The following is a 12,570-nucleotide window of genomic DNA, read 5'->3' as shown; positions in this document are numbered from 1 at the left end:
AAGGAACTTTAGTGAAATACAACTCTGTATTTTGCCCACCGTGTAAACACAAAATTCATGGTCAAGCAGAGGACTAAGATGAAATGGTAATCCTTACCTGGGCAGGAAAGGAAGAGTATCAAGTATTTAGGTAACTCTTTAGTTGAATGTAGAAGTAGAAACTGCCCAGTGTTTAGGTTGCTGTGCAAGAGAGGTTCTCCTATTTTTGGTTTCAAGATACTTTTAACACTCTTAAAAATTATGGAAGAATACGAAGAATTTTTGTTGACTTACATCTATCAAGAATTGCCATATTAGAAACAAACCCAAGACATTTAAGATATATTTATCAATTCATTTAAGATAACAATAATTATCCCTTTACATGTTAACATAAAGAATATACTCCTATGAAAAAGAGCTATACTTTCAAAAACAAAGAAAATATTTAGAGAGAAGAATGATACTCTTTCAGATTTTTGCAAATATCTATAATGTCTGGCTTAACAGAAGACAGCTAGATTCCCCTATCTGTTTCTGTAGTAAATCTGTTACAATACCGCATGTCTGAAAACTCCTGTAAGTGAATACATGTAACAGAGGCAAGTGACATATTAAGAGTTATTATGGAAATAGTCTTGACCTTACAATACCCCTATAAACTTCTTGGGGACTACAAACTGAGTTTTGAGAATGTAGTTTTGGCATGTGTTATTGTTGTGGGGCCATAAGTTAATGAATCAGCACCTGTAGTCTGTTTTGAAGACAGCAGCACATCAACTTATCTTTTCCCTGAACGACAAATTGGCTTTGAAGTCACATGAACCAACACTCAGATTTGGGGGGGCATCATCCCTCTTCTCTCCCCTCAGTCATTTACAGCTCCTCTCAAAGGGAGAAAGGAACATCACCAAGGATTCAGACAACTTTCAACAGGAGTAGTGGCACCATGAAGTGAAATTTCAACAGAAAAATACATCTTTCAACTTCTTCCACTTGACTTGTTCTTTTGTCATTTTTATTCCTTTCTTATTTTCTCCCCCTATCATTGTTTTCCTCTTTTGTTCTTCTTTGTCTAGTCTGAAAAATGATACAGGGTCAATATCTTCCTGAAAAAACTTTTCAAGTGATGGGTAAAAGCCAAATGCAATGTAACAAATGTCAACCGTTAAAAAAAAAAAAAAAAAGGAACTTTGGGTAAAATGAAAAGTAAAGAAATCTGAGATCAAATTTAAGTGTAAGAGAAATGTCAGACTTTGGAATACACAGTAAGAATTCATGCAGAATGCCATGAGGCTATTCATAGTTAAAAGCCCCAATGTCAGGTTAGAATTAGAAAACTATCAGAAGTGCAGAATATTTTCTCCAGCAGGTTTTGAGTCTGATGACACACTCAGCATCAACTTGGAAGAAAAATGTCAATACGAATATATTTGCTATTTTTCTAGTACTAAAAATGATCAGATATGACAGAAGAAATTTTTTCTAGGGAAAGTAGAGAATAAGGATCCTTTAAGATGATTGTAAACCTCTACCCACTGAATAATTCATGTTCCTTCAAGGATTTTCACATGATTACAGAATATTAGAACTCAAGGAAACTTGGAGACCTGGATCAATCTCCTGATTATACAGATGAAAAAACGAAAAGAGAATTTGAGCTGTTTGCCTAAGGCCATCTGTTGCTGGCACTGAAACTAAAATTCAAATATCCAAAATATGAGGCCAACAGGCTCTCTATAGTACTTCTAGGAAGGTCTTTTTCTCTTTTGATCATGTAGACTTATATGAAGTCCCCTAGATCAGCTTGAACATATTATTTATTTTATGGCATTCTAAATGATGAATAGAGACATAATAGTGAGTAATATAATTTGTCTAATTGGACTAGGACATTGCCCCAGTCATAACCCGCTAGGAATAAGAATGATCCAAAGAGACATTAGGAACTGTGCAGAGATATTTCTTGATGGATAGCCCATGGATCTACATATAGAAATTGAGAATTAACTCTATTATTTATGGTATTAATTAGACTTATTTATAATTAAAGAGTAGTCATTGATTTTGCTTTTCTATATGATTACATTCTGATTTTATATACAGACAAGCTTAGAAAGGCACTATATAAAGCAAGTGGTATACTGGAGGCACTATGCAGAATTTTTTTTTTTTTAAGATTTAATTTATTTATTTGAGGGAGAGGGGTATGAGCAGGGGAAAGGGCAGAGGGAGAGAGAAAAGCAGACTCCCCGCTGAGCAGGGAGCCCAATGAGATACTCAATCTCAGGGCCCTGGGATCATGACCTGAGCCGAAGGCAGATGCCTAACCAACTGAGCCACCCAGGTGCTGCAGAAATTTTGTGTTTGGATGGATTCAACATTACATGCAAAAGCAGCATGAAGTTATGAAAAAGAACAAGGGATTTTGAGTTTAAATATTAAGGGTCTTCTTTTCCTATCTCACACTTTCTCTCTAAGCAAATTTATCTAGCCCCTTAACTTAATTCCCATCTTTCTGTGGATGATTTCCAAATTGGGATCTATAGCTTAGATTTCTTCCTTGAACCATCACCAGCCATCTCAAGCACACATCAAAGCCAACGTGTCCCAACCTAAATGTCAGGGTTCTTCTACTAACAACTACTTGTTACCCAGAGTGCCTATCTTAGTGAATGTTTCTATTTTCCATTTACTTGCATTATTCAGAAACCTAGAAGTAATCCTGGACACCTTCCTTTTTTACTGTCCTTCCTTATTTAATCCTGTCACTTTTAAATGTTCTGATTCTATTCATTTTATTTCATCACCACTACCACACTTCTAAGGCTGACTTCCTATCCTCTGACACTTGGACTACTTCTGTAGCTTCCTAACTGTTCCCTCATTTACTTCTGCTTCTCTCACCAAATCTATGCTTCACTCAGAAGCCAGAGTGATCTTTAAAAGATGCAAATTTGTGCATTATGCCAGCTTTAGTGCCAAATGAAGTGCCTTATATGAGTAAGCCATCAATAAATATCCATAGAGTAAATTAATAGACAAATTGGGCTTCAATTTCTCCATCTGTAAAATGGGGACAGTAAAATGGGGGAAACTGTAAATGTTGGGAATAATATTAAAGAGGTTGTCTTATAGAACAAACCATATAACATATTATGAAAGTGCTTTGCAAGCTATGTCATTATTCAATTGTGAAATATTTATCATATAAATTATAACAAGTGAATTTAACTTACTTAAGCTTAGTTGAAATGAAATTATTCTCAAGAATTTATCAAGTTCTATAGTTTGGCATTGAAAGAATCTGAAAACTCTTAACATAATTATGATGAAGAGGAATAATGACAAAGATGATTGGTAGAATTTTATTGAATACTCTCATAAGTAATTTACCCTATAAGGCAAAGGATGTTATTACCCCCTCTTTATAGATAAGGAAGTATGTCCAAGGTCATTCAAGTAATAAGTGACAGAGTCAGATATGTCTGATCTCAAAACTTGTGCTGTCAACTGTGAAATTTGGAAGCAACTCCAAAAACTCTCTAAAAGTGCACACAGACAAGATATATACCTTTGGGTTTATGCTGTTCTGCATTTCTCATTCTCAGTACATCAGAAGAGTATTAACTCTTCCTTCATAGACAATATTGAAACTTCCACATTTTTCTCTTCCATATTCATACTAATCTATAATTGTATTCAAATTTTTCCTTGCCTTCCACCTGAGATGAAGAAGTTACTCTCTTCCATTCCTTGGATAAAATTCCTTTTCGTACTTTTGTTCGAGGCTATTGGCTATTAATACCCTCTCACTGTGCCACTTCACCATCCCTCTACTTTCTAATCTTCCCTTCATGTATCATCCCTCATGTCAATTTGTAAACATGCTTCAAGGTTTTTTATTTGAACAAGCATAACAACCCCAAACCTCAAGGCCTTTACCATCAATTCTATTTCAAGAGTCACAATTTACTTATTTCTTGCTATTTCCTCTTTAGGATCCTGAAGTATGGTATCCAGCTTTACTGCAGTATTACAATTGTCTCATGAATGCCATCAGTGACTGCTCTATTTTTAATCCGTTGATTTGTTTTTAGACTGAATTCTACTTAATACCTCTCCAAAACCTTTGAAAACCCTTTTTAAAGAGCTTATTTATTTATTTAAGAAAGAGAGAGAGAGAGAGAGAAAGTGAGAGAGCACAGAGGGAGGGGCAGAGAGAGAGAAAATCTCAAGCAGACTCCACACTGAGCACAGAGCCCAAAACAGGGTTCCATCTCAGGCCTCTGAGATCAGGACCTGAGCTGAAACTAAGAGTCCAATGCTTGACCGACTGAGCCATCCAGGTGCCCCTTTGGAAAACCTTTTTTATGAATTCTAAATTACCAATCCTTTCTCCATCTCCTCCGACCACTTGGTCACTCTTCCTATTGCCTTTCTTGGCTTTGTTTGCTTTCTATTGCTTTTAAAATATTGCTACTCTCCAGGGTTCCATCTTTTGCTCCTTTCTATATTTCCTTTATATCTTTACACACAGTACAGCTACTTCTATGGCTTCAGTTACTGCCTTCAAGCCAATAATTCACATATTATTTTTTAAGCTTTCATTTCTCTACTAGGCTTCAGGTCTGAATATACAACCACATACTGGTCATCTCCTTCTAGATATCCTACAGGGTTTTAATTATTCAATATTCCAAAACAGAACTCTCTACCTTACACCACCCAAATTTTCCCTTTCTTCTATCACCCTTGTCTTGATTAACCCTATAGTTTTCTATCATTTACCTAAAATGGAAAGCTCCAAGTCTTCAATTTCTCTTCTCTTTTTTTTCTTTTCTCAGAAATGTTTCTCAGATCTGCTCTGTGGATCTCTACTATTTTTCAGGCCCAGACCATTTTTCAAATAGACTATTTCAATACCTGACATCTATCTAATATCCTTGTTCTCATTTTCTTTCTTTAGTTCATCTTTCACATTGATGTCAGCATTATTCTTATATACCATAAATCTGGCTGTATGACTCCCATTCTTAACAAAATTCCATGGGCTGCAGAAATGAGTCCATAGTAACTATCCGGCTCACGAATACCTAAAACATCCTAAGCTGACCTGTCTTTCTAGTCTTGTCTCACGGTACAGTTCCCTTCTAATATGGTGTTAAATTACTCACTATTCTCTGAACCTCTATAACCATGCACATGCTAGTCTTTCTTCTTAAAATGCCATTTCCTCTCTTCTCCACTCAGGAAATTGCTATGAATATTTCAATTCAGACTTCAATTCCTTTGTGAAGATTTCCTTACCTTCTCAGAAAGAATCTGTCCCTCTCTCCTTTGGGCACATAGAGCACTTAGTACTTTGGTTATAGTATGGAATATATTGTGGGGTGATCTTTAGCATTAGTCTTTTTCTCTAAATTGCTTTTTAGAGATAGTCACTATGACTTATTATTCAGTCTCTTTGATTCATTGCATGTCAATTTCCACATACACATATTTGTGCTCAATATATAAATGGGAAAGACACACCATCATCCATCACTTAATTATTTAGTCTAATGTAGAAGTTATTAACTGTCTCCTTTTCAATATTCCACGCTACCTATTTAAAATGCTAGTCAAGAATGCCTTTAGTGTAAATTGATCTCTATAATAAAAGATACAGTGGTTTCATGCAAACATGTTTATGAAACATTTTTCCAAGGAAACTGATTTTGGATGCTAAGGCACCACCTGTTAAGCACTGTTCTTCTTCCCGCAAAATAATAATTTTACATCACGTGGGATGGCAAGTTCTAGTACCTTGTCAAATTTTTATTTAAGCTTTTGATGTAATGCTCTGATGCCAGTTCAGAGTTGCTATTTTTAAATGAAAACTTTCCTTGAACTGTCTTTTAATTCCATGGGTAATTTCTGCTTGCTATTAGCAGTTGAAGTTATGCCTGTGCGTCAGAGTTCAAGAAAATAGCAACCATCTGCCAAGAACCACAGACCTTAGCCCTTGGTCTCTGGTATTCTGACAGCACTGCCTTCTCTAATGGAAATATCAGTACCCGGTGAGCACACTGCTGGCAGTCAGTAGTGGAAATATTAACACCCCGTGCCCCACACTAGGTAAATTAAATCTCAACATGTCTCTTGCTAAAAATAAACCAAAAGGAGGTGGTGAATCTTTGGACTGGATTAAATAAACAGCAATATTAAGAATTCTCTGAGCTAGAAATGGAGCACACCAGTTCTCAAGAGGTTAAACCATTGGAAAAATAGACTATTCAAAGGAGAAAAAATACAGATCTCTGAAGACCTCACTCTGACAACTCACTTAACAAGCACAAACTGTTTGTTCTAGAAAAGTCAGCTTTTGAATTTAGAGAAGTTGAAAGGTTCATTTTTGGAAACAGCTTGTCCTCAAGTTTTTTAGTAGTTCAGTTAAAGAGAGTGGGAGTCATAGAATGAGTGCAACGGAAATATTTTAACCTTCCCAGTGACCTTCTTTGATGCATGATAAGGAACCGTCCAATGTTCAAATTAATCAAATTTCTGCTAAATTTCCTAAATGATGCATAATAAACAGCACTCTACTTTGAAAGCAGTCCCTATAATTTCTAAAAATCTGATTCTTCAGAAAAAAAGAAATTACACAGTGAAGTAGAAACACCGAAGCATGATAAGATAGTTAAGTACTGCTATTTACTATAATAAGACCATATTAAGATAGTTTTATTTACATATTTAGTATGTAAATAGCCTAGAGTATTTGTGTAGAAAGGCTGTAAGCATAGCAGTTAAGATTTCAAGCTCTAAGTCTCTGGATTTAACCTGAGCTCCTCAATTTACTAGCATTCCATTGGGCAACTTAATCTCTGTAAGCCTCAGCTTCCTCACAGGTACAATTGGAATAATAATAGTATTTGCTTCATAGGGTTATTGTGACTATTAAAATTAGATAGTACTAAGGGGAACTAAGTAATAATTTGATCTTTATATTTAAAACACTGTGTCAAATAGATTTTCAGTATCTACTTAGGTGGAGAAGGCTCACTATAAACGGAATTATGCTTATTTATCAGGGATCAGAGAATACTGAAGTCCGTCTAGCAAGTCCTTTCATTTTACAAGCAAGAAAACTAAGCAGTATTATAGGCTTTATTCTGATAAACATTTTTGTAAGAGGCTGCCACAACTCTCAGCATAAGTGCAGGGTTGGGGACTCAGGATCCCGATAGAATGGTGAGCCCCATGGGACGCCTCTGCAGTGTCCGCAGTGCAAAAAGTACCTACTGCTTGGCTTCAACCTGCTCTTTTGGCTGACCGGGTCAGCTGTCATTGCTTTTGGACCATGGTTTTGGTTTGGAGGCACCGTGAAGGATTTATTATCAGAGGATGGGTCATCGCCGTATATCTACCTGGGGCTCTTGTGTGCTGGTTGGAGCAGGAGCCCTGATAACAGCCATGGGCTTCTTCAGGTGTTAGGAAGCCATGAGGCAGTTTTAGTGTATGCTTGGCTTTTTCACCTGCCTACTGGTGAAATCTGCTGCCGAAGTAACCACTGGAGTATTTGTTTTTATAGGCAAGGGTGTAGCTATACGATAGGCTCGGAACACATAGGAAGAGGCGTATTATAACTATTACCCTACAGATAGAGAAAAGGGAAACAGGACTCTCGTACTTTCCACTTAACATTTTAGTGTTGTGAAACAAAAGCTCTGAACAGGTCCAACCTATATGCCTGAAGGAGCTTCTCGGACACAGATATTGTATTGGTAAAATTGAGACCATAATCAGCGTTAAGCTGGAATCTGTTGGTATTGGAATTGGTGGTCTCATGATCTTTGGCATGATGTTCAGCATGGTCCTTCGCTGTGCAATGTTAAACTCATGAGATGTGATGTGAAGCCACTTGTACACGGAAAGTACAAGATAGAAAGTACAAGATACAGCTTTCACATGCTATTGCAGGAACAGTCTCCTAGCTCATTTAATATTTAATATTCGAAGGACACTATGGATCTAAAATAATCTATTGTCAATTGTACATTTGCATATGTATGAAGGTTTGCCTCATTACTGATTTACCCCTTGAGTAAATTCCTACTGCTTATGTTGATTGAAATTATATTCATGTATGGTCTGCATGTTTCTGGTACATGCATTATATACAATGCAATCTGTTTGCTGGGATTCTGGATTCTTGTTATGTAAGAGCAACAACCTATTTGCCTCTGAAAAAAAGAAGACTGAAACTTTTATAATGTTTAAAAACTTGGGTATTCAAAAAGAAGATTTTTCTAAGAAATATTCCATAAACTTTATAAAAAGTATTAGTTGACACATTTAATGTCTTTTAAATAGACCAAGGTATATCTTAGTAAAACAATAATAATTCCCCTCCATAAAACCAGTTTATAGTTTAGAAACTAGAAAGATGTTATACCATCTGGTGAGAAAATTAGGCTTTAGATATATTATAGAGATTCATATTTCTATTTTTGCCTTTCTAACTGTTCTTTTAAATTTTTAACAGCTTTACTGAGACACAATTCAAATTCTATACAATTCACTTAAAGTGTACAATTCAATGGTTTTGAACATGTTCCCAGAGTTGTGTAACTATAACCAAAAAAAGAAACTTCATATCCTTTAGCAATCAACCACCCTTTCCCCCAACCTTCCTGAGACCTAGGCAATCACTAATCCACTTTTTGCATCTGTAGTTTTGCCAATTTTGGATATATCTTATAAATGGAATCATACAATCTTTTGTGACTGACTTCTTTCATTCAGCATAATGTTTTCAAGGTTTACTCATGTTGTAACATGTATTATTACTCATTTCTTTTTATTACTGAATAATATTACAGTGTATTGATAGACCACATTTTATTTGTCCATTCATTAGTTGATGGTCTTTTGGGTTGTTTTTCCTTTTTGGCTATTATAAATATTGCTTCTCTGGATATTCATGTATGAGTTTTTGATGGACTATGTATTTTATCCTGGGTATATACTTAAGAGTGGAATTGTTGGGTCATACAGTAACTCAATGTTTTAATCTAAGGAACTGAAAATTACTTTCCAAAGTGGTTGCACCATTTTACATTTCCACCAGCAATGTGTGAGTTTTCCAATCTCTCCACATCCTGGCCAACACTTAATATTATTTGTCTTTTTGATTATAGCCATCCTAGTGAGTGTGAAGTGGTATTTCATTGTGGTAGAAAACGAAAACTTTCACCTCCTTTTCTATTCCAGAAGTTTTGGAAAGTACACTAATTTTAACATAAACCTAAGTAAATCAGTTTGAAAAGTCCTTTGTGTCATTTTCTCTCACATTCCCCTTCTGTCAGGACCTTGAGAGAGAATTCAGAATATAACTGGGCTCCGCAATTCTTCTGCTTCTAGAGACTGTAGACTTCTTCATGCCATCATTGAACTGATGGTTATCAAGACAGTTTTAAAATAGCTCTTCTTGGCTTTTAATATAAAATAGAAGCCAAGGAAGAGCTGTTTCCCCAAACCAAAGCCAGCTTCTACACTTATCCCACATGTTTCTCCTTAACTATAAGAAGACGTCATTACTCCACCCCCAACTGCATTCCAGCATATTCTATTCTGTGAGAAGGTCTGGAGAATATATAAGGGATAAATTTTTCCCTTTTATTCTTAATGTTATCATTGGTATATTAATTGTACACTTACTATAAATGGGACATTTTGTATAAAAGATATGGTCCAATTATTAAGGACTTACTTCTTTTGAGAGGGATAAAGAGTAGAGAATTTTATTTTTCCCTAATTTGTTTTATTATTTCTGCAAGAGTAACTAAACTCTTCATTTAAAAACTATGGCCATTAATTATCCTTCCAGTTTAGTACAGAAGACACAATTATAGCTTAGATTTGTTTAAAATTTATACTCATAGTTTACATTTATCTAAATTTATTATCTATAGCTATTGAAATTGGAAACAACCAGAATAGCTATTGAATTAATTATAGAGTCCTATTTTTTTCTCCAAATTTTTCTCATCAGTAATATCATGCTTGTTATGCAATTCTTACCCAGCAGTCAGAAGTCCAAGTGCCTCCAAAGGGCAAGAAAATTTCCATCTTCTCAAAATGGTATGCATTTCTGAAACAGTTCTTTCATCCCATCCAGGGGCACTACCCAGGACCAAAGGAAGGGAGCAGTTTTCATTATTGCAGTAGAAGCGATAAAACCATAAGTATCTTCTCTTTTCCTCAGAGAGTCTACAAAACCAGATTGGAAACTGTAATTTATTGGAGTTTGCTACATTAACAAATGTTAGAGTAAAAAATCTTACTCAGTTCTTTGAATTTCATTTTAGTTTACTTTGAAAAACAAGTCTTTTCTTCTTCAGACAATCTAATAGGTTCTTTTATTAGCTTATTTTCTATTAATTTCATTCTTTTACAGAATGGTTAACAAAATCTCTGTCTCCTTTAGGGCAGAGCAAGTTTTATCTGAATCCTGCCACATGTACTACTTAGAACAGAGGAAATAGAAAATTTACTCTCTTACTTTCTAAACTAATTTAGACCCAAGTGTGCCTGTGAAGAAATGGCATATTTTAAAGATGCTAGTCCCTCATCTCAAAGCAAGTTTCACGAGAGTTCAGAAAACTCTGCACAAAAATTCAAAAACAAAGATTTCAATTCATGCCTGGATTGGGGCTTTAAATTCTCATATTTAACTGCAAGTTTGGAGTTAAAATGCCAGTGAATAGGATTTCTTTAAATGCCCAACTGTTTCCCCCTGGAGAATGGTTCCAAACAGAAGATCGAAATCTAGGACTAGGGCCACTGACTTGCTGACAGTTTATCATGTTTTGCTCACACTCCAGCAGAAGCATTCAGAACCACAGTTCAACTGGAGGACAGCATTTCTCACATGACAATGGCAGCTTTTGAATACTGTCTCCTCCAAACTGACAGTGTTGCTCAGCTTAAATTAGCTAAAACTTCCAAGAAGGATAGTAAGAAATATTAAAATATTTTAAAGGTTAATATTTCTCTACATTTTTAAAAGCCATCTTCATCTACAAATGAAAGGGTTGGATTACAGAGATTTTTGAAGTATTCTTGGGCTCCTGTCCCATTTTGTCACTACCTTCCCCACCGTAGAGTCCTCAGAAGAAAAATTCCATTACAAAATTATTATCAAATTATGACTAAAACAAATTATCTTGTTCTGATTAAATTCCTTTCTCTCCAATATTGAACAAGGTATTTTTCTTTTACTTTCTTTTAGTGAAGCATAATTTACATCAAAAGAATGCACACATTCAGTTCAATAAATTATAACAAATTCATACACTGAATAAAAATCACACTCCTTTTAATATATGTTTTCTTACACAAACAGAGGTAAGAACTGGCAGGATTTATTTCACTCTGGGTTAATATTACCTATTTTAGAACTTCACATAAATGAAATCATAGAGTAAATACTTTTATTTATAGCTTCTTTCACTCACTATGTTTTAAAATTATCCATATTGTTGAGTATATCAGTAGTCCATACATTTTAACCAATGAGTAGCATTCCTTTGTATGAATACACCCCAGTTTGGGGATATTATGAATAAAACTGCTATAAACATTTGTATGCAGGTATTTGTAAGGATGTATTTCTTTCATTTCTCCTAGAAAGTTCCTGGGAGGGGAATGACTGGGTTTTATGTCAGGTATTTGTCTACCTTTTGAAGACACTGTCAAAATATTTTCTGAAGTGGTTGTAAAATTTTACACTATTAAGCGCAGAGTATGACAGTGCCAGTTGTACCATGTTGTTGCTAACACTTGGTTTTGCCCATTTTAAGATATTATCCATTCTAATAGGTACATAGTGGCATCTATATGACTATTCAGAGAATTAGAATTACCATCTTAACAAGAGAGAGTATTCTAATCAATGACACGTCATAACCTTCCATTTAGTGAGGTTTTCTTTAATTCCTCTTAGCAAAGTCTTCTAATTTTAATGTAGAGGTTTTGATATTGTTGATTGAATTTTATTTTTTATTTTTTTATTATTAACATATAATGTATTATTTGCTTCAGGGGTACAGTTCTGTGATTCATCAGTCTTATACAATACACAGCACTCAACATTGCACATATCCTCCCCAATTTCCTAAAGATTTATTTATTTATTTGAGAGAGAAATTGAGAGAGAGAGAGAGAGTAGGGTGAGGGGCAGAGGAAGAGGGAGACAAGCAAATTCCCTGCTGAGTGGGGAGCCCATCATGGGACTTGACCTCATGACCCTGAAATCATGACCTGAGCTGAAATCAAGAGTGGGACACTTAACTGACTGAGTCACCCAGGTGCCCCTCTATGTTGAGTTTTAAAACAGAATTTATTTTGTTTTTCACTAAACTACAACTACATTTTGCACTTTGATCCCAAATGCTATGATCTTACATAATTATATCATCTGAAAATAGAGAAAGTTTTGTCTCCTTCTTTTCTTTTTTTTTTTAATTTTATTTTTCATAAACATGTAATATCTTTTTATCCCCAGGGGTACAGGTCTGTGAATCGCCAGGTTTACACACTTCA

At 35.1% G+C, this 12,570-nt stretch overlaps 1 protein-coding gene and 1 pseudogene across 2 annotated transcripts in view; one reads left to right on the top strand and one right to left on the bottom strand.

Moving 5' to 3' along the window:
- The window catches only part of LOC111142170 (phosphatidylinositol-4-phosphate 3-kinase catalytic subunit type 2 gamma), a 338,397-nt gene that overhangs the window by 202,381 nt on the left and 123,446 nt on the right, over positions 1-12,570 (bottom strand). For both annotated transcript variants that reach the window (XM_022495171.1, XM_022495170.1), the window contains one exon: positions 10,048-10,236. In XM_022495171.1, coding sequence (XP_022350879.1) covers positions 10,048-10,236 — 189 coding nt within the window. The remainder of the gene's footprint in view (positions 1-10,047; positions 10,237-12,570) is intronic.
- On the top strand, positions 7,041-7,879 carry LOC111142304 (annotated as a pseudogene).

The sequence above is a fragment of the Enhydra lutris genome, unplaced genomic scaffold (assembly GCF_002288905.1).
Source record: "Enhydra lutris kenyoni isolate GAN:26980312 unplaced genomic scaffold, ASM228890v2 scaffoldscaffold7, whole genome shotgun sequence".
Taxonomy (NCBI): Eukaryota; Metazoa; Chordata; class Mammalia; order Carnivora; family Mustelidae; genus Enhydra; species Enhydra lutris.
This window is presented reverse-complemented; position numbering and strand designations above follow the sequence as displayed.